Source organism: Stegodyphus dumicola, chromosome 10, assembly GCF_044657685.1.
Source record: "Stegodyphus dumicola isolate Sdum_Otavi_A_Nest chromosome 10, ASM4465768v1".
NCBI lineage: Eukaryota > Metazoa > Arthropoda > Arachnida > Araneae > Eresidae > Stegodyphus > Stegodyphus dumicola.
The window spans coordinates 96,116,134-96,138,734 of record NC_140777.1 but is presented as its reverse complement, the minus strand read 5'-3'; the positions used below and the strand labels follow the sequence as shown (position 1 = coordinate 96,138,734).

Here is a 22,601-nt window from a genome sequence, read left to right as displayed (position 1 = left end):
GAGAGTTAGGTTTGGAGGCAACTTCCCCTTGATAAGTCTGTCTCCTGCCTGCTCAACAGTCATTCACTTATGCATTTTTTTTAAAAAAAAAGTGTATGGATTAATTTTAATTTGCTAAACTAGTGAATTTATTTTCATGGATTGGTTTTGCACTTGAGTTGCTTATGCTTCTGAATTTAAATGATATTGTAGATTAGTTTTAGAATTAAATCTTTTATATGTTTACACTTTTTAAAATTTTTTTTGGATTTAAATTTGCTTTTTTACTTTTATACGTGTTTGTTAAAATTTAAATTTAATTTGTTTAAATTTAAATTTCATTCCTTGCAGCAATGGCACAAAGAATTATTTAATTAATTTTGTATTTAAATTTATTTAATTAAATTCAATTTATTCTTATGAAACAATATATATATATATTCTGAAAGTAGCAAATGGCAGTAATCATGATTACTAACAATAACCTTGAACCTGTAGTGTCAAAAGTAAAGAATTTCATATTTTGCATGTTAACTTCTATTTCTTTTATACTCTCCTGAGTTTGTGTGAATCTTTACCTCATATAATAGTGCTTCCCAAATTTTTTATTTTAGTTAAGAAATATCATTCTCTGCAGCTGTTTAGATAGGCTACATAGCTGGATTATATAGTATAAAAATAAAAAAGAAAAAGATAACAGTTAATTTATAACCAGCAGAAATTTAAATTATTTTTATTAATTTTATAGATTCATTGTTTTTTTATTTGAATGCCAATTCTTAGTTTTATTGACTTAATCTGGCATATAGAAAGAGTTGCAAAGAAATAATAAATTTAGTTATAAAAATGTAAAACCTTCTAAAGATAATGAACTTTCCACTCTGTTTTATTCAGTTTAATTAATTCATGGTTGTTAATTTCTTTGTGTTCTTTCTTTTTTATTTATTTTGAAAATTTTTTAAATAAACAAATAATAGAATATAAAATAGCAACTTTATTGGAAATCAAATACAAAATCATAAGCAGATTACAATTGTAAAAGCATAGAAAAAGTATTGTATTCCACTAAGAATAAAAGAACACAATATTCCATTTGACATAACACTAAGAATAAAAGAGCAATGAATCAATAAAATTGGGGGAAAAAATTCCTGAAGAAATCTGTATTTAATTATTTTTGTGTTGTTCTTTACATGTACATGGCAATCTCTCTTTTTTTTTTTTTTCTTAAAAAAATATCAGAGATTTTGCACAAATTTGAAATTGTGAATGCTGTTGATTTCCCATATACATTACAATGGCAAAAAATGCCAGAAAATTAGGCAAATTCAGCAGTGGTGCACAAATTTTGATATGTAAAATTTGATGGAAGTACATTTTCATAGAATGTGAAATTTTACATTCTCTATTGCTGGACAAAATGCCATGTGTCTGAAGAAAGGGAACACTTTCTTTTTCATCGGCCAGCAAACTCAAATAATTCCATTATGATTTTTTACAAGGGAAAAAATATGCTACAGAAACAAACACTAATAATCATCAAATTCGAAGGTGGAAATTTGTTTCATCTGCTGCATGTACACAGACTACTAGGTTGCAACAAAAATACATTTTAGTGACTTCTTGGCTTGTTAGTTTTGGTCACTTGGTTCTTGCTTCATCATTTGCATTGCCCCTTTTCTTGGGAAGGGAAGAGGTATGGGTAATCAGAAAGTACCAAAAACATTTTTAATATAAATCCACACTAAAATAATTTGCTCTCCATGCCGTTGTTTATGTTTCAGAGAAGCAATGTTATTAATTCAAGATTATTGAAATAGATATAAAGTAGTTTCTCAAAGGTTATTTCAAAATATAATTATTTGTTTGTTTATCAGAACTTTCAGATTGGAATCCTTCATTATAAATATTATATTGTTATAAGTAACAAATATTTTATCATAAAAATACTTATTAACTTAGTTTCCTAAAATTATTACATATCTGTGTGTAGCATGAAATAGCTCAAGATGAGAAAGATAGTCTTGTTGTGTAGATATGTTAATGAACACAACAGGAACAATGAGAAGGATATGTTTTTCTTTATTCTTCTCACAGAAATGTTCACATATTCAGCTTTTCATGGAAATATAAAAATCCATAGGAGAAAAGAATAACAGAAGTTCAATACTGTTACATGGATGCAGTTTTGAAATTCTGAGGGAAAAATTTATTAGAATAGACATGTATCCTTTAACATTCCAAGTAAATGAATTTTTTCCCCCTACTGTATGGAAGTATATAATACTTTGATTTTCCTATCATCCATCTGTGTAGTGTTTTTTCAAAATCAGACTGTTACTGTAACATCATTTCTAGACCAATGAAAAATTATAAAAGAAGACTACTAAAAAGTTATAAAGTTTATAAAAGAAGTTGTACACTTTGGGATGGCAACAAAAAATTTAAATTAAAAAAGCAGGGTACCATTGTACGTGCATCGATACATGCTGTAAAAATTTGTAACCGAGTGAGTTGTTTTAAAAACTTCAACAATTAAAGATCTTTACAGATGTATTGACTGTTTATTTAATCTAACAACAATGCTGTACATCAAGCCTTGTAAAAAAGAAATTAAATATTTTTGTTGTGATTGATGACTGTCATTAATTAAAGCTTAGAATAAAATTGTATATTAATTTATGGCTGTAAAGTGATCTATGATATGTATTATATATAAAAACATTATGTCACATGCTGACAAAATAACAACCATAAGAGTTATCTTGAGCTCTGCAATTTATTGTAGTTTTAAGTGTGTATAAACCTTGTTTTAATTATCCCTAGTTTAATCAAGTTCCATTTTAAGCCATAATGTCATATATTTAAAAACCCGTGGAATTCATTTTTTTGATATCCATATGTTAATTTCAGTTTTACAGGGTCATTTCTGAATTCTTCATTATTGTCTTTATTTTTTCTGAATTATAATTATTGTCTTTAATCTTGAATTAAATGCAACAATTACAAAAACTCTTGCAGCATTCAGTGAAAATAGATGTGTATTAGTAACTGTTGGTTGCGCTGCAGAAATATTAGTTTCTACCATGTTATTTTTAATCTACAGATTCATATTCTTTGCCAAAATCAGATGATATTAATCAAGGAAAACATTTTTCTAAGAATTTTTATTTATTTGTGTTGAAATTCATTAATAAACAAATATTACGTATGAAAAATAAATTATATATATGTATGAAATATGATATTTATATATGTGTTAAGATATTATGATAGAAATTTGATCATCTTAAATTGAGTTTCTATAGTTATGAAATCAAAATAATGTTTGGGAAGTACTATAATATATATATATCCTCTCTTGATTCCTGTTAACCTGAATGCTAACACCTTCTCACCCTAGATAAGCGTGTTGCTGGTTGGCCTCTTATGCAATCACCTATGCCTACTGTGGCTTTAATCCTCCTCTATCTTAGCACTGTTCACTATGGACCACAGATAATGAAATCTAGGGAACCTTTTCAATTGCGTTGGGTGCTTGTATTTTACAACTTCTTTATGATGCTTCTCAATTTATATATAGCAGTGGAGGTATGTCTCCTGAATCCTCTCGCACTGCTTCCATAGTTAGTTTCCACTTATTCCTTGTTTTGTAGTTGCATGGTAGTTGGGAATAAGAATAAATTCTCCAGTATTTTTCTTATGGCTTGGTTGGTTTCTTTTTCAAAAGCAAGTAATTTAACTTTTTTCAGTTTTATTGTTTAAATATACGTTTGTTATTAAAATTATTTTTTGTTTAAATTAAAATAATAAACAATTTCTTTTAAGTTCAGAATAGATTTTTGTTATTAATTCCATTTATTTAAAGCCTTTTGTTTTTAAGTTGCATTAAATATATATGAGAATATTTGGCCTTTTATTAGGCATTCGTGCATTTTTCTCAAACTTACAACCTTATATTTTCTAATTTTACAGCTATTAATCTGTGCATTACATAGAAATTACAACTGGTCTTGCCAGCTGGTTGACTACTCTGATAACGCATATGAAGTTCGGGTAAATGAGTTTTTTGTACTGTAACATATTATAAATTTTATAGCATTCTCTGAAACTGAGCTTTTTTTGGATCATTCTTGCTCAGTTCTGATTTATTATAATTATGAAATTCTGATAATCTATAAAATCATTATGTTGTAATTTTTGGAAATGTTTATCACTGTCTCACACAATGTTTTTCAATATGTTATTGCTCTTTCATGCAGTATTTTCTAATCGTCTTAACATTCTTTCATGCAATATTTTTCAATCCATACAAGATAAAAAAAATAAAACCTCTAATTTTCATACTATTATTTTGTTAAACAACTCACACTGAACTGCTTAAATTTTTTGAATTGAATATTCAAAAATAGAAAGAATTTCCAACAAGTTTTGATATTTTTTCTTATCGCTGCTAATAATTTGCATTTTTAATTTAACATCCATAAGACAAGTAATATCTTCGCCTATATTAACCTAAAGCAGAAAATACTAATGGCAGCACTATAGGTATTAGACCTTTGTTGGATTTGAGAATATAAATTCTGTTTTTCACTAATGAGCTTTATTAAAATTTGCAGAGGTACCAACTCTTTCATGACATAACAACAACATAGGTGAGAAGCTGTACTTTCATCGACTTGATTTATAGTATGTTTCTCATGACTTTCCCTGTTTCTTAAATTTCTTAAATTTTTATGTTGCTTGCAGTTTCTCATTATTTCCATCAAATAAGGTGATTTCTGATATTTGAAATAACTTAGTTTTTCTCTGGATTATGTAAGAAAACCACTGAACTGCTTAGTATTTGTCACTGAACTTCTGATGATTTTGAAAAGTCCTGAATATTAATTTATTCCTTGAAAATTAAAAAACATGGTAATTGTAGTTTTGTGGTCTGGGTCAAGTATCACTTTAAAGATTGTACCTGTAGAATGATGAAGAGTACTGCAGGCATGAATGAATTTTCTTATTTCAAGACAGTCTCTGAAAGTGATAGTGTGGGTCTTAACAATTAACAGGATTGAAGAAGAAAAGGGTCTTTATACTTCATTAGAAAAACAGGCAAAACCTCTAAAAAGTACAGAAAAAGGTGTAGAACAAAATGAATCAGAAAATCACTGAGATAATTAAGCTATTACCCTGAAAAATTTTTCTTGCACATGCTGTAGCTGAAGTGTAAGCAGGGTTGACAATGATTGGGATTGAAGTGACTGTGCTGAGAGGAATTATGATGAGACTTCTTATTATTAGACTCTCAATTAAACAGGAGAAAAGGAGCGATAAAGAATTTTTGATTATGTCTTGTCAAAGCAGCCAGACCTCCATGTCCTACTGCTTCAGTATCACATTTACAAGCTCCCCTAAACAATGTTTTGTAAGAAATATTTCTCAGAAATCTAGATTTAGGTCATCTGATTGGCTGGGGAAAAGGACACAAGCTCAAGTGAAACATTTTCATCATGATTGTAAAATGTCCCATGTTGTTTCCAGCAAGACATGTTTCATCTAGAAAACCTTCAGTGATAGGAGAAGGAGAAGCTCGAAAAAGTTTCTCCTAGCCTCATTAGCCTTCCTCAAATGACCTTCTCTTGTTGGTACTATTAAAATCAGAAATTATGCAGTTGTTGAACAATACTTATGGGTTTGTTTAATGCCTATTTCACTTTCAACACATTGTGGACATGCACTGAGATAAAATGATGTCAGGCTTTACTTAGATTTGATTCTATGTTTTAAAATAACTAATATGTATGTTTTATGGAATGCGAGATCAAAAATGCTTTAAATTATGATGATGCAAATTTTTGTTCTATAACTTTTTAGTATTATTTTGAGTTTATTTAATAAATTATTTGTAATAATTTTATGTAATTATTTCTATTTATTATTTAATTTTATCCAAAGAATTTAGATATTAATTTCTAAAATGTTGTTTTTCTTCATTTTGTTAGTACTTACATATAAAATAAGACTGATGATTTCCATTGGCAGTTTAGAGTAATTTGTCGTAGTTTAACTATTTTTCCTTTAACTTTTGTTAATTTCAGTGGAGTATCCAATTTTATTTATTTCTCCTTTCTCATAGCTGAAAATGCACACCTTTTTTACAAGTATTGGGTCATCCAAAAAGTTCTGCAGTTTTTCAAATCAAAGCATTTTTTCCTAATTCTTTTGTTACTCCTGATATGGTGCTGATTTTAATCAAAGCGAATGTTTAAATATGGTCTTTTCTGCTCATGTTGCATAATTCTAGCATGTGTTTGGACATAATTTTCTTTCAGTGCAGTACCAAAAGTTCATTTTTGTATATTATACTTTTTTATTTGAAAAAAGAAGAAAAAAGTGCTAGTCAGACTGCTTTTAAAAATTTGTGCTATATATAGAAAAATGCTGTTTCTGATAATTTTGTTCTAAGATGGTTTGGTAAATTTAAACGTGGAGATTTCAGCCTTGAAGATTATGCCTGCTTTGGTGGCCGTTCTTTGTAAACCAGGACTTATTAAAAGAAGCTATCACTAAAATTTTAAGTTATATGATTCAGGAATTATAGCACAGAATAAATATTCCACACAATGTAGTACATGATCATTTGAAGAAGATTTTGTGTTTAAGCTGCTAGAGTGAATGTGCTTGTTTGACTTCTGATTCTGTGAAGGAGCTCCTTTTTTTTAAATGGCTCAATACCGGAAAGGAGAAGTGGATAGTATATAATAATGCTACAAGAAAAAAAATCAAGGGGTAAGGCAAAAAAGGACCTCCTTTAGGAATATTGAGATTGATGTTGCATCCGAAAAAAGTAATGCTTTATGTATGGTGAGAGAATAAAGGAATTGTGTACTATAAATTGTTGTCACGAATCAGATAATAAATTAGGAAAAAATGCTTTTTCCAGATGGCAATTTTAAGAGCAGAAATTGAAGCAAAGTGCCCAGAACTGATTAATCTTTAAGGTGTCTTCCATCAAGACAGTATTCAGCCTCACATTTTTTATGAATGTCAGGAAAAAACTTAATGAGATATGGTTGAAATGTTTTTTATCAACCCCCCCCCCATATACACTAGACATTGCTCTCTGAAATTTTATTATCTTTAAGTCACTTCATAATTCTCTGAATGACCCCGAGTTCAATTCTTTGGAGATAGTCAAACAGCACGTCGATAACTTCTTAACAAATAAATCTAATAACTTGTTTAAAAAGGGATTTTCCAGTTGCCTCAGAGATGGCAAAAAGTCATAGAATAAAATGGTGCTTATGTGATTCAGTGAAAGTTTCTTGTATTTCTATACTGCTTCATTTGAATTTACCATCAAATAACCACAGAATTTTTTCAATGGAAATAATAAATACATAATCCAATGTGTCATATTTTTATTCATTATATCCAGTCCTTACTGAAATCTAATTGATGTTAATTCCTTGCATTAATTGTAAATAAATATTCCCCAGCTTCCATCAAACCAATTTCATACTCTCATTATTATATTTGTCTGCATTTATCACTTCTACAACATTCTTTGGTGATATGTAATTTAACTTAAAATTTGATAGGAATTAGCATGTTCATAATTTTTGATAATATGTTCCTAAATAAAAAGCATTCTATTTTATTACTTTTGAAGATTCAGAGATTTATAATTAAAAAAGTGATGTGGGAAAAAAGTAAAAAATTAACAAACGAAGGACAATTATGTTCAGATGTCAAAGCAAGCAAAATTATATGCACTATTAATTGAACAAGGGTACTATTATATATGCTCACAACAAAAAGGCAAACATTTATTAGTAAATTATTGCCTAAGGAAATCACTGTTATGTATTAATATGCAATAACCTATTTGTTGTCTCTTAACAGTTATTTTAATTGATATAGAAAAGGTGAAATTATATTTTATCAGATCATTGTAGAATAAATTGTTTCATGTATAACAGATTGCTAAAGCGTTATGGTGGTATTACTTCTCAAAGCTACTGGAATTCTGCGACACTTTATTTTTTATTCTCCGGAAGAAAAATAATCAACTTACATTTCTTCATATATACCATCATTCCACAATGTTTGGACTATGGTGGATTGGAGTGAAGTGGGTTCCTGGAGGATCAGGTATGAATTCCTTATACTTTTTAATGACAAACATCAAGATACTATTATATTTCAAAATTATATGTTTATTACTGTGATATTCTAGCCTTGCCAGGAGCTATGGTCAACTCTTTCGTCCATGTAGTGATGTATTTATATTATGCATTGACTGCTATTGGTCCTGCCATACAACGTTACCTGTGGTGGAAAAAGTATCTCACTATTCTGCAGTTGGTTTGTATTACATATCTTATATCAGCTTTTTTCCCCCTTTTCTTAAATACATGTCATACTGATTGATGTCTCTTGAGTTTTCGTCGTACTGTTTTGAGAAACACAAGAGTTAATTTAAATAACACTGACTTTACACATTGTGGCATATAATTCATTAAGTATGTTCTATGCAGAAAACAGACTTTCAAAAATATATTAAATTTTAGCTGTGAATTTCATTATTTTCTTTAAAAAGCCAACATATCATAAAACTGCCACATTATATAATATATGTGTATATGTATATTTGTATTATCTGTTCTCGTTAATGTTTCTGAAAATCTCTTTAATTACCTATATTTCCAGGTTCAGTTTGTTTCAGCTATGGTGATGGGTATAAAAGCAATATTATACAACTGCCAATTCACAAAATGGATGCAATATGCCTTAGTAGCTTATTCGTTTTCTTTCATAGTGCTCTTTGGAAACTTCTATTTTAATTCCTACTTCAAAAAAAGCATTCAGGTATACAGCAATTCTTATTTCCCATGATTTTTCATATTTATTTTGCATTTTATAAATATTTAAAATTTGACAGTACATTAATTGGACTTCCTTTTGTAGATAAATATCTTTCAATATAAAACTGAATTTTAGTGAACTTTGTAAAACAATTTTTCATTCCCATTGTAGAAGATTTCCACTTTGCATAGACTCCTTTGTACACATTTTATAAAACTAAATATATCTATCAATATTATACATATTTTAACATTAAACTGTGTAGCAACTTCTTTTTTCCTGTAAAATATATTTTCTTCCCCTAAAGTTCTCTCACAGAAAATTCTGCTGTATTGTTATCCTATGAAAACAAACATACTAACTGTCTACTTGTTATAAAAAATAGTTTTTTCTCTTATTTTAAATTATAATTAATTTATTCCTGCTAATTAATTAAGCTGCCCAAAAAATAATGTTTGCACTTTCTTTAACAGCTAATAACTCATTCAATTTTCATTCCTTTCAAGTTTATCTAATTTGAAATAAAGGACAGAAGCAAACTATGTATTGAACAATAACAAACAAATAGTGTGCTAATGGAAATTTGAAAATGTAGTTGAAGTGCTGAGATAGTTTAAGAGAGGGTTTTCAAATCACTCATATAGCTTAACATTGCTCTAATAAGAGAAGAGCTAAGTATGAAATTGTTTTGTTCCAGAAAACATTGATAAGTTTAGAAGGTTAATGAAAACATATCACCAGAATTGAAGAAATCCTCTGTAGTAAAGCTGGTCATGAGCTAGAAGTTCAAAATCAAGGGTTCATCATATTTTGAAAGACTATCATTGAAAAAAAGAATAATCCATGCTCTTGGTGAAGTTGATTCAAACTGGAAAGTGCAGTTTTGTCGAAATGTTCTTAGTAGAATTTCAGAGAATGCATAGTTTCAAAAAAGATTGTTAGGAGAAATCAGCTTTATAGCTTAATTAATCATCACAATTACACTTACTGAGAAACTCACAGTTCACATTAACTGAGGGCAACCATTAAATGAGAATGTGCACAAACATGAAATGAAATGATTTATAGAGTTTGTGATTTGATATCTTTGCATTATTGCTTGAGCCAGAATGGTCGTGAGTTAAAAAAGCAGGCATGGACTCGGCAGAATTCTACATTTCGAAGCAATAAATTACAGTTAATATTTCAAAAATATTCTTTTTATTTGCATAATGTCAATACTGTAAATCAGAAATTTCTGAAGATGAGGGGGGTGAAAAAGGTAGGTAATCTTTTTCCTATTGTTCCTATTTTATTGTTGTTTGAATTTTTTGTAATTTAATCATTAATTCTAAATGGGTAATATACGTAAACGGTATATAGTTTTTCAGTGTATTACATTTTAAACTCGATCTTTTTCTCTCCTATCTTAGAAGAAAGACACATGAAAAACCTATGAAGGACTGATGAAAATCTGAAGTCTACTCTCTACAGGTTCTGAGATTATTTTAATACAACACCATTAATGCTATCTTTCACTCCATAGTAATATGCTATTGGTGAAAACTTAGCTTATATCTTCATTGCATCAGGAAGCGGTATTCAAATTATTTTACAGAATGTTTGCTTTTACAAAAATGTTTTGTTATAACTTTACAATATAGCTATTTTAAAAGTTAATTTTGCTGCAAATTAAATCCACCATTGCAGATGTTATTAATTTAAAGTAAGCTTTCTTATTTTCATTAGCACAACTTCATCTCTTATATGTATTTATTATAACAAAATTTTGTTTCAGTAATCTTTTATATATGATTTCGCCGGAGAATCAATGCCTTTTAAACAAATTTAAAATGTGAATAATTATTCGACAGCTGTGAAATCATATATTTCATCAGTAAACATTCTAAAAATCATAAAATTAAATTCTGTGCTGATGCTTGAGGCTGATTACAAGAATTAAACACCAATTATTACCCTAGTAGCAGTGCTTTTAAAGAACCGAAAAATAATTTGAAAAATTGAGAGAGCTAAATATAGTTTAAAGGAGCAGATAATCTATAAATAAATATTGAATATTAAGGAAGGAAGAGAGATAAAAGTAAGTAGTAATATCTAAAAGAGTCACACATAATATGCATTGCCATAATAAAGATTAATGGGTATCAGGAACCCCTATAACGACAATGCTAAATTTGCCATTTTTGACGTACCTTTTCTCAAAATCTGCTGTAGATATACGCTTGAATTTTTTTGTGTAATTAAAGTATACCTATCTGATTATACTGAAATGAGCTTTTAAAACATTTTGAATTTAAGAGTAATTTACAGAATATTTTGTTAGGCATTGTAAAATTTAGCATTTTTCTCACACAAAAAATTAAAAAAAAATTTTTTTTATTAGTATATCACAGAAAGCTAATTTCAGTACATATTAGGAACCTAATAAATAAACCATAAAAATTTTAGATATCTGTGAGCAGTAGTTCCTGAGAAAAGGTACATCGAGTATACGTTTGGAGAAAAACGTGTTTTTTTCATGTAAAAATCCTAATTTATCAAAGCATTCGATGACAAAATTAAAACTACATTTTTTACAGTTCTAATTTTCATAGAGATTAAAGAATGGTATTTTTAGAAAGATAAAAGTGTAGAGAATTTGAAAATGCAAAAATCCGAAATAACCATTTTTTGAAGATTTTTGTGTTCCAACACTCCTTAACCCTTTGTTGCATATAAATAATCTAGAGAAGTTAAACGAAAATGTTTGTATAGGTAATAATAAAAAAATTATTTCATTCAAATTTCGTTTTAAATAATTGATACAGTTTGTTCACTACAGTAGACAGCATGCATATACGTACATGCATACAAATCTCTTCCCAACAATTTACGGTCATTGCATTTGAAATCATTTCCTGCCTTGTTTGCAGTGATCATTACCATCTTCCAAATGGTAAATCTACAACTGACATGTACATACAAATCCCAAAAAATACCTTCATTTCGTCGATTGTGACTGAATTCATTTTCCTACGATTTTGCAACCTGAATCTATTGGATTCAAATGGCAAATGTTCTAGAAATTCCTTGCCAAACATAAACATTTCCAGTGGTGTTTTGGCTTGATAAGCAGTAGATTTGGGTTTCAATTCACTCTTTTTGGTAGATCTTTATCTACTCACTCCACAATTTTCTCAAACTGAAATTTAAAATAAAATGTCTAAAATTACTAATTACGAATAAAAAATGGCAGTATAAGAAAATGTAAGCAATATTATATAATGTTTACTATGAGAAATTGTACTAACTTGGAAACAGAAGTAGCAGCCATTTTCCAAATAGCAGTGCTTTACTTAGTGATGCTATACAGCCATCTATGATCGACAGTTGAAAGTTCTAATATAGATTGAATAAACACAGGAATGGAATCTGTTAAGGTATTTACAGAAGAATAAACAAATTTAAACTTTTGTCTACTAGAGTGGACATGATGCAACAAAGGGATAAATGCATTATAAATTATGTGGTCATTTACTGGGATTGGACTATGAAACTGAAACTATGATTTTGGAGTGTAATATTCTATTAATACAATGTAGATCCTCTTTTATAGCCAATACTGCAGTAATTCATATTAAAAATGACCAATACAGGTCTTTTCAGACACCCCTCTTGCAAAAAAAAAAAAAAAAAAAAAAAAAACCTATTTTACTTCATAATAGAGGAGGAGGAAAATGTTTTCAGTTCCTTTAGCATACTCCAGATAGAATCAAGGGTGTTGACAGGGTTCGTAGCCTTATTTTAGTTAAAAAAATAAGCACCTATAAGCACTTTTCAAGCACATTTTAAGAAAAAAAAAAAAAAAATAAGCACCTGTTTAATTACATTATACTGCATAACCTTAAAAAAAAAAATTAGACTTGTAATTTAAAATATGAGAAATTCAGTATTTATTAAGAGAGAATGAGCATTACTCATCCATGGAAAACAGTTATATTCTTTTTCTTAAATTTTAAATAACAGTTCAATTTACAGAACTAGTTTACAATGAGAGGGAAAAAAAACTATGCAGAACTAAATTATAATACAAGATTTAATGATGAAATTCCAGTTCAAAATAGAGAAAATAAATAATAATAACTCATATTTATTATATGAAATCAGAAGACGGCAAATTGCTTCATGCAGTCATCCTTTCACAGTAAAAGCTTAACTAACCGGCATACTCGGAAATTGCCAAATACACTGGTTATCATAAATTAAGGAAAAATCACGATTACTGAAAAAGTTACATGTAGAATTTAATAAAACTTACCCACAATATACAACACATAGTAAGGTATCAAATAACATAAAAAGAAATTACCAAACAAATATGGTAGTATACAAATTAGCATATGTATAAAATGAACAAATCGAAGGTGTCAGTTTGCTATAGGAAAAAAAACCTTCAATATGGAATATGATCGCCTCTAGAAGCAATACAGCGATGTGTGATGCTTTCAATTATGCGGTCTATCAGTTCCATATAAAGCGAGAGCCATTGCTCTTGCAAAGCAGTTGCAAGCGCGACAAGGGTCTGAGGGGGGGCAGATTGAGAGCAGCTAGCCCTAAAGCATCCCAAACGTGCTCGATAGGATTCAAGTCCGGGGATCGAGCTGGCCACTCCATGTGCACAATTGTTTCCTGTTGAAGATAATCATCTACGATGCGAGCCCTGTGTGGTCTTGCGTTGTCGTCCTGTAACAGGAAAGCATCACTTATTGCCCCGGCATATGGGCGCACATAAACATCAAGGATGTCATCTCTATAAATCTGATCATTCACAGTTCACCTTGGAAAGACATGGAGGTGTGTACATCCACCCAAAGAGATGCCACCTCAAAAACAGATACTGCTCCTTCCGTATGCATCTCTTTCATGGATGTTTGAAGGATGGGTTCTAGGTTCTTTCCATATCAAATAACGCCTACAATTACTTTCTAGACTAAACCTGGACTCATCCGTAAAGAGAACCGTCCTCCATTGATCAGGCGTCCAGTGGACATGTTGTTGTGCCCACTGAAAACGGTCCGTCCTATGGCGTGACGTGAGCGGCACACAAATGGTTGGTCGCCTCGCATACAGACCACTTTCGTGAAGCCTTCTACACAAGGTTGACGTTGACACGAAACTTCCGGTAGCTGCAGCAAAGGAGGATCTAAGAAGAGTCAGAGTAGCAGTTCTATTCCTGCATGCACATAATGTCAAATATCAATCATCGGCACTCGTTGTAGTTGGCTGTCCTTGGCTGAACCTCCTAGATGCCGAATCTGTGGTTTGAAATTGCCTCCAAAGTCTATGAACCACAGAAGGACTCACATTTAGCCATCTGGCCACTTCTGTTTGACTTTGTCCTGCCTCTAGTCTCGCACTGGCTCTCCATCTCAGATTTCTGATGTCACTGTCACAATGAAATATGTGGGCTTGCTCCCGAACATGGACTTTTATGCTCCTCGCAGATGACATATTCCGAAAGCAACGCCACTAATTTGCATATCGCAGTTTTACTCAGCTACTCTTACTTGGCAACATATTCAAATTTTACATGGTTTGGCTTATTTTTGAGGGAATTATCGCTATTTTTGTGATTTTCCCTTAATTAATGATAACCAGTGTATCTGAAATTCCTGGTAGTGGAGTGTAACTGGTAAAAGTGGAAGGGGGTAGATTGTAGCCGTTCTTTAGATTTTGCAGATAAATAATGCTTTTGACATTCCGATATGTGCATCATATAAAAAATAGCCCAATGGACCTGAAAAATCATCTGCTTAGCAAGCGCAGTAAAACTCTCTTATCTCGGGGAAATATCCCAAACGTTATTGCGATTTACGTGTGCCTTAATGCTTCCTCGTGTGATATTATGCAATCGGATTCAACAGGTGCCGGTATTCGGAGAATAAATAACTTAAATAATGGAAAAATGTCTCTTTGCTTCATCCGGTTTTCACCGTTGGGTGCCCATGTGGCATATTTATCATTGAGCAGGACACGTCGCGCTATATCCCTGCCATAGTCGTATTGATTAATAAAAAGATTTACCAATCTGGGATGTTTTTCATTCTAATTTTGAACAGACTGCATTAAATTTCCGGAATAGAATTATTCTTCACTTGGGTTGGTAGACTGCAGAACTTGTAGTCCGATTCAATCCAGATAGAAAGTGACTCCCCCATAAAAAAAAGTCCGTTGCTTGCTTTGCTGCGAACTGTAATGGTTTCAATATTCAAGATTTTGCGGAGAAAGCAGAGAACCCCAAACTTCCATACTGTATAATTCATTGGAGAAAAAAAAAAATCGACTATTCGATTACTTTATTTATGCGATTCCGAATATTATTCCTTAGAAAACTAATCTGTGTTAAAACACACACATTTAAGTTTATCTATACTTCAGTTACTGCAAATATATTATTATAAATATTCATACATATGCTCATAATATAAGCCAATCATAATAAACGCGAATATGAACTGACCACGCGGAACGAGAATGTAAATTATTAAAATCTTGATAGAAATTCAAACGTGTGTAGTATTGGATGGAAGCAAATGAATACAGAATCCATCGGAATTTCCTACCCCTTTCGCAATTCTTTGACCAATAGAATGACGTGTATCTCTCTATACTCGCACGCACCAAAGGCAAAGAATATACAGGGTGTTTCACAGATCATGGGACAAACTTGGAGGGGTGGTGAAGCGTACTAAAACGTGCATTTTTTTATAGGAATCTAGGGTCTAAAGTGACGGGTTAAGACAGGAATGCATAAAAAACAATAGAAGAGAGAAATGTGTTTATGTACAAAATCAATCTATATTGCATAGGCATTGTTGAATACATAGACGTTCTTTGCCAAAAGTTATGTTAATGCAGAGAAAGAGGTGAAAAGCTATTTCAGGGAGCATGATTCACCATCTGATGTTCCATATAAGGAAGAAAAGTTGTTTATTTAGTTTCCGCTTTGGTACGGGGAAAAATGTGCGTTCGTTAAAAAAAAAGCACTAAAAGCAAAACATAAGCACTAAAAACAAAAAAATAAGTGCTTTAGATTAAAAGTAAGCACCTATAAGGGTTTTTATATTTTATTTTCAAATATAAGGACCTTTAAGCACTTGTAAAGACCGCTATGAACCTGGTTGAGATCAGGGTAATGTGTATTATGTGGAAGAGATTCAAGCTCATTTTCATGTTTTTCAAACCATTTTGTCACTAGTTTTGAAGTGTGAACTAGTCTATGTCATTATGGTACATGGTATGTCTTCTGGAGCATAAAGTTTTTCTGGTGGACTTGCTCATAGAGTCCTTAACAAGTTGTGACTGTCAAGAACAATTAAGTATTTCCATGGTATTGTGATCCAATAAATCATCACTACACTTCCATACTTTGCACTGGACAGTCTGCATGCCTTTGAAGGTACTCTCCAAGTGAACAAGTGAGAAAGACAATGAATGTTTTTTAATTTTAAATGAATGATACACATTCTGTATATATTACCCAAGTTTTGTTGTCCTGACATCACTTCATTGTTTTATATTTCTAATTGTTTTTAATATTCTAATATTTTTTTCCAAGTAACTTCCTAATCAAGTAACTAATTACTCTGATTGACAAATTTCTTTGCTTTCCTTAGGTATACTTGGATACTATGGCCCAAGATATTAAAAAGCGCTTTTGTTTTGGCAAGAGAAACATAAACAAGATCAGTTATAATGATTTGTCTTCTTTCAAACTTCTATATAGCCTTTACATACATCTAATAATTTTCTGTGTGTGAAGTCAGTGCTTTTACTGCTGAATTTCACATCTCATGCTCTGCTGCTGGTAGTAAAATTAAAAATCATTTGAGATTTCTAACTGAAGTGTATGCAGTGGCTTAATAGTTTGAATGTTCCACAAGTATTTCAGTTTCATTGTCTTACCCCTATATATAATTAATTATAGAACATTTTTGAAAAGTAAAACTTGGCTGAGCTTGTAAATTTATGTATTTAATGTCAAGATAACTTGTTTCATTTGATTATCTGTACCTAAAAGCTGCAGCTCTACTTCACTGTGACAGAATAAAAGTTCAGTATTTGCAGACAATATGATGTTACCAAAGCTGAAAGTGTATATGAAATATGTATCATATCCAGAAGTGCCAATTTACCAAACTAAAAAATTACGAAATCAGAGAAGAAAATCAGGAGAATTATTATCGCAGCTACCAAAATAATTTTAGAGAATTTAATTAATTTTTAAATAGAGAAACAAATTTTTAAATAGTAAACTAATTTTAAAAAATATCAAGTTAAAAACTCCAAGTCCAGTCACTAATTAATTATGCAAATAATACAAAAATATTTTCATTTAAATTTTTTAATGTTTCTTTTAACAGGAAAATAGTTTAATCAGTTATTATATTACTAATAGGAACAGTCTCAGATATTGCTTTCACTGTGCTTTTACATTCTAATTTTTTAAGCAATGGCCATGTAAATTTGTTTGTATCCCCACAAGTAGGCAAGCTTGTATCCCCAAAATCAGTTTGTATCCCCACCAGTAGGCAAGAGGTAGAATTGCTAAACACTGAAGATTCAACTTAGGTTAAAAATCTGGCAAACAAGTTATTCAACTTAGGTTTAAAATCTGAGAAACAAGCTGACTTATAGGCATTTCTAGAGTTTTCCTCATGCATAGCATGAATGTATGACAGTTTCTCTAAAAGTTTATAAAAATCTCTCATGAAGGCATTTTTCAAGCAGATAGTCGTAGAGCTTTTTGCTGAAATCTACATAATATAGTCCAGTGATTCTTAACCAGTGGTATGCAAAGAAACAAAGTATTTTTAACTAGACATAACAAAATGATGATGTTTTGAAAAGGAGTAATAGAAACGGATGTTGTATTTAATAGGATATAAAAAAATAATAGTATCTCAATTCTTTCAGAGCTGATTGATTTATTAGAATATCTACACTTTATATCGCCACTATTATTCCAGGTTCATAGTGCTCTATTTTCAATTAAAATCAATTTTTTAAGTGGATTTGCTGTCTTTAACAGCAGTTCTTTTATCTTATTGTTTTATAGTCCCTACATTTCTATGTGATTTGAGAATATCATCGTTTGTTTTTGAAGAACTCGCAATATATTGTGCATTTAAATATATGTTAAAAATAATAAAACAAACCCAGATTTTCAAAATTAAAAAATGGTTCAAATTGACAAGTGGAAAAGTGATGATTCACAGATGATGGATCCAGGATAATATACTAGCACAAAGAATACTGAAAATGAATGATGAAATGGATCCTCGACCTCAATGTGTTGTTTGCAGTGAACTATTATCCAATAGTATAAAAACCATCTTTTCTTAAAAGACATCTTGAATCTAAGCATGCCAATTTAAAGGATAAATCTGAAGAATATTTTAAGAGGCAATTATCGGAGTTCAAAAATAGTAAAGAAGCAATGAAAGGTTTTGTAACTTCAAGTGAAAAAGCTTTAGAAGCTTGTTACCTCGTAAGCCTAAGAATTGCCAAGAACGGGCAGGCTCACACTATTAGAAAAAACTTTATATTATCAACAGCTAAAGATATCATTTTAAAATCATTCGTCAAAAAAGCAGCTAATAAACTTAATAATATTCCATTATCAAACGATACAATAAATCACTGAATTCATGAAATGGCATATTCCATAAAAGAGACACTTATTCAAAAAAATAAAACACATTGATTATTTCTCATTGCAACTGGATGAAGGTACTAATGTAAAGAGCTTTGTTCGATTATTAGTTTGCATATGTTTCGAAGAAGATAAACGAATTGCCGAAGAGTATTTATTTTGTGCATCTCTTCATGATAGAGCAACTGCAAATGAAATTGACAAGTAATTGAAAGTAATTGACAGTTTAAGTCTGAGAATGATATTCCTTGAAATAAGTGCATTGCTGTATGCAGGGATGCAGCTTGGGCTTTAACAGGAAAATATTCCAGTGTTATTCCTCAAATAAAGTCTCACCTGAAACTAAAGTTACTCACAACTTTATTCATTGTGTAGCTTTAGTAGCCAAAACAATCTCCAAAAATCTGATAATCATTTTGAATCAAGCTGTGAAAATTCTTAATTTTATTAAAAGCCAAGCTTTAAATTCAAGAATATTTGCAATTTTATGCCAAGCAATGGACAGTGACACATGAAACGTTTTTGTTGTTATATTCTGAAGTAAGGTGGTTATCAAGAGGCAAAGTTTCAAATCGTCTTTTTCATCAGAAATTCAAATTTTCCTCTGTGATCATAAATTTGAATTGCAAAAATATTTATTTAGTGAAATATGCTTGGCACGTTTAGCATATCTAGCTGATATTGTTGGAAGATTAAATTTAGGATTACAAGGAAAAAGTGTTAGTTTTGTTTACCATTACAGATAAAATAAGCACAATTATAAAAAAATCTCTAATAATCAAAGAATTGGATAATATTTTAAGCTTTTGACCACTTTTAGAACATTTTCTAACTCAAAATATTTTGAAAATAAAAGAATTATTAGTATCTGACACTGAAAATCGTTGTTTTTCATTCATAAATAATTTTAATATGTATTTTCCCAAGGATGATGAAAAAGAGAATTGGATTAGAAGTCCATTTTGCTCAAATGTACCTGAAATGTTATGTTGTGAAGAAAAAGAACAATTGACAGAAATTTCCTTTGCTCATATTCTAACTAAAGATTTCAAATAACCACACTTTTGGCTGCTTGTTAATTTTCCACTGAACCAAAAAAAAGAAGAAAGAATTTAAAGGCATTTTAAAAAAGGCCATTAAACTTTTATTGCCTTTTTGCACAACCTATTTGTGTGAGCAAGGGTTTTCTTCCATGTTATATTTGAAAAATAAATACAGAACAAAATTAAAAGTGGATCTTAATTTACGGTTAGAACTAAGTGAAATAAGATCAGATATAAAGAAATTGATCTCTCGTAAACAGTCCCAAATTTCACACTAAAATTTTGATAATTAAAATAACCAATTTTTAATTTGATATTTTGTATGTGTGCATATTTAATACAAATAGCAGCATATGTTTTTTTTAATATTTCTATTGAGGAATTGAAAAATAATCATTGTAAAATATAGTGGTGATACAAGTTTTTCAAACTTTGTTTAAATGGTAATTGTTAGTCAAAAGATTGAGAACTGCTGATATAGTACTCTTCTTTTTTTTTTTTTTTTTTTTTTTTTTTTTTTGACTAATAAAAACTTTTCCTCCTTTTTTATTTCTTTTTCTGTGCCATGTGCTTTAAAATACAGTCAAAAGTCGTTAATCCGGACTCGTCGGGACTTCGGCGATTCCGGATTATAGATCATCAGTTTAAATCTCGTAAGATAGCATGCAGAAATTCTAAAATAAAAAATATGAAACCGTAATTTATGAAATAGAGAACAATTATGATCTAAAGGGTATCAAAATTTGCAAAAAGAAAAAGCTTAATATTTATTTGTTTACTTTATTAAACATTTCTTTCAATGTAAGTTGTTTATAAGTTTTGCTTCGTTTCATGTGATAATACTTTCTCTTTAATTCTATTAAACAGACATAATTTCTTGTTCAGTTACAAAGTTCCGCCGTTCAAGTCCTATAATTGCTGTGTCAAGAACACCGACTAATTTGTCAGTCGAAATTTTTTTGTTTTCAATAACCTCTGTCACTTTTCTTCGCTATCGGAAGCGAATTATAATGACGAGGAACTTGTTTTAAATCATATCAAAGACGGAGCATATCGAGATGAAATACTACATTTGGTAAGGAATTATAAGCCAAATAAAATAAAAACATCTGCGCTGAAGATAAGGATAGTGCTGACAAATCAACTTCCAATTCATTAGGCGCCCGCCGCCGAGCAGCGTGAAATTGATAAACAGATTTCGGATTTCAAAACATACTTTCGCTTTAGATCCTTTACATATTAACAAATATATATCGGAAATTCTATTTGATATAATCGAAAGTTTAAGCTTACTTTTATAAAATTGCTCTTACAGTCTGCAAAAAATAATAAGCCGGATGCAATTCGAAAATTAAGGAACAACGCAATCGTCAACATTAACTGAAATAGATAATTTTAGCTTATACGTCCATTATACATAAAATGCGCACGCGAAAACGTATTCTGCACTTGCGCACACTCATATGCGCAGTCGTAAAAGGTCTTACGCGCACGCGTGAACGCCTCTGCGCATGTGTCAACGTGGCGCATGTGCAGAAAGTTTTTAGTTTTGATGTCCGGATTATAGATCATTCCGAATTATGGGTGTCCGAATTAACGACTTTTGACTGTACCAGCCCTTCTACCATATAACATTGAAAAATCACATGACTAAAGGTTCCTGTCATAAATGTACTATATTTCCTTGGCAAAATAATTCAACGAAAGTTATCAGTATATGATTTTTGGAAAGTATTTAAGTATCACCCCTTTGCACCTATGATTTTAAGATTGTAAATTCTTTACTATTTCTTGAAGCATATAAAATGTGATGAAACATAAGCGTGAAGTGATGACACAGCCTTGCTTTTCTCGTATAGTTAATCTGGGAGGGTAAACAATTGCAGATGCCAGAAATCATATTTTGGGGTAATGAAAATTTTTTGCTAGAGAAAAAAGTTGGGAGAAAAGGCTGAAAATTGCAGTCTCCTTCTTAATTCAAATGAACTGGCACCTCTGTATATCCAACAACCTCAAAATATAAATGCAGTTTCTTTAAAAATTTGTGTTATTTTGTATAAAATTTGTTATTTTGTATAAAACAACAAATTTCTGTTCAGGAGCTGTGGATAATTCTGAAAATATTAATGTTAAGATTTTAACATTTTTAATTAGCATCTATATATTGGCTTTCTATTGCTTGGATCATATTTTTATGTAATTTGGGTGCAAGACCAGCCATTAATGTATACAACCTTTTATATCTCATTTTTACATGAAGATATGTTATTAACGTATATCAATTTCATTATATTAAAATGCTTATGTGCTTATCAAATGTATAAATTATTTTTGTTTAAAAGTTATATTAAAATTTTAATATTTTTGATACTATCAGTTTTTACAGGAACTTGCAAGAGCAATTGCTGGTCAATTGAAATAGTAGCAAGATATGATGTTTCTACTGCAGCTCATATTTAAAATTTATCTCCCTTCTACAGCAATGTAGTTATAATTCAGTATGAAATGAACTAGATAGTGGCATATTAACATATATTTGCATTTTGCTGAGCCCAAAAATATTAAAATAGGTATGTCTTAGACATAAATCAGTTTGATTAATGATAATGAGTACTAGTGTGTGCCTTTAGCAATGCACATGTAGTTTTTAAGGATATAAGTAATAAATGCAAAACAAATAATAAATCAACAGTATGCTTAATCAATTAGTTGCTTTATAGAATTATTGTTTAGGATTACAGCAATAAATCTGTAAATTTTCCATAATGAATTCTGCTGTTCTCAGAAATGAATGCAAAGCAGGCTGTCTTGCTCAATTGCTAACATAATTATCTGAATCAGACACCAGAAAAATAAATGAAGTTTGATTCACGTAGTGATATTTTTACATATCGTAAAATTTTTCAGCTTGCATGGAATGTAGATTGAAAATTCCTTTGAATAAAGAAGGTTTTATGAAAGTTTGAGTTATTTTTTATTTCCATATCTTATTTCTTACTGAAGAAAATGTTTATTGAAAACTAACA

General features: G+C 30.2%; 1 protein-coding gene across 3 annotated transcripts in view; it reads left to right on the top strand.

The window, feature by feature from the left end:
- Positions 1-22,535, top strand: part of LOC118192113 (very long chain fatty acid elongase 4-like) — an 88,067-nt gene extending 65,532 nt beyond the window's left edge. For 2 of the 3 annotated variants that reach the window (XM_085825290.1, XM_085825291.1), the window contains exons 4-9: positions 3,383-3,570; positions 3,955-4,035; positions 7,953-8,124; positions 8,210-8,337; positions 8,683-8,841; positions 10,251-22,535. In XM_085825290.1, coding sequence (XP_085681416.1) covers positions 3,383-3,570; positions 3,955-4,035; positions 7,953-8,124; positions 8,210-8,337; positions 8,683-8,841; positions 10,251-10,265 — 743 coding nt within the window. In that variant the 3' untranslated portion in view covers positions 10,266-22,535. The remainder of the gene's footprint in view (positions 1-3,382; positions 3,571-3,954; positions 4,036-7,952; positions 8,125-8,209; positions 8,338-8,682; positions 8,842-10,250) is intronic. The other variant, XM_085825293.1, reaches the window with a different exon arrangement.
- The last annotated feature ends 66 nt before the right edge of the window (positions 22,536-22,601 follow it).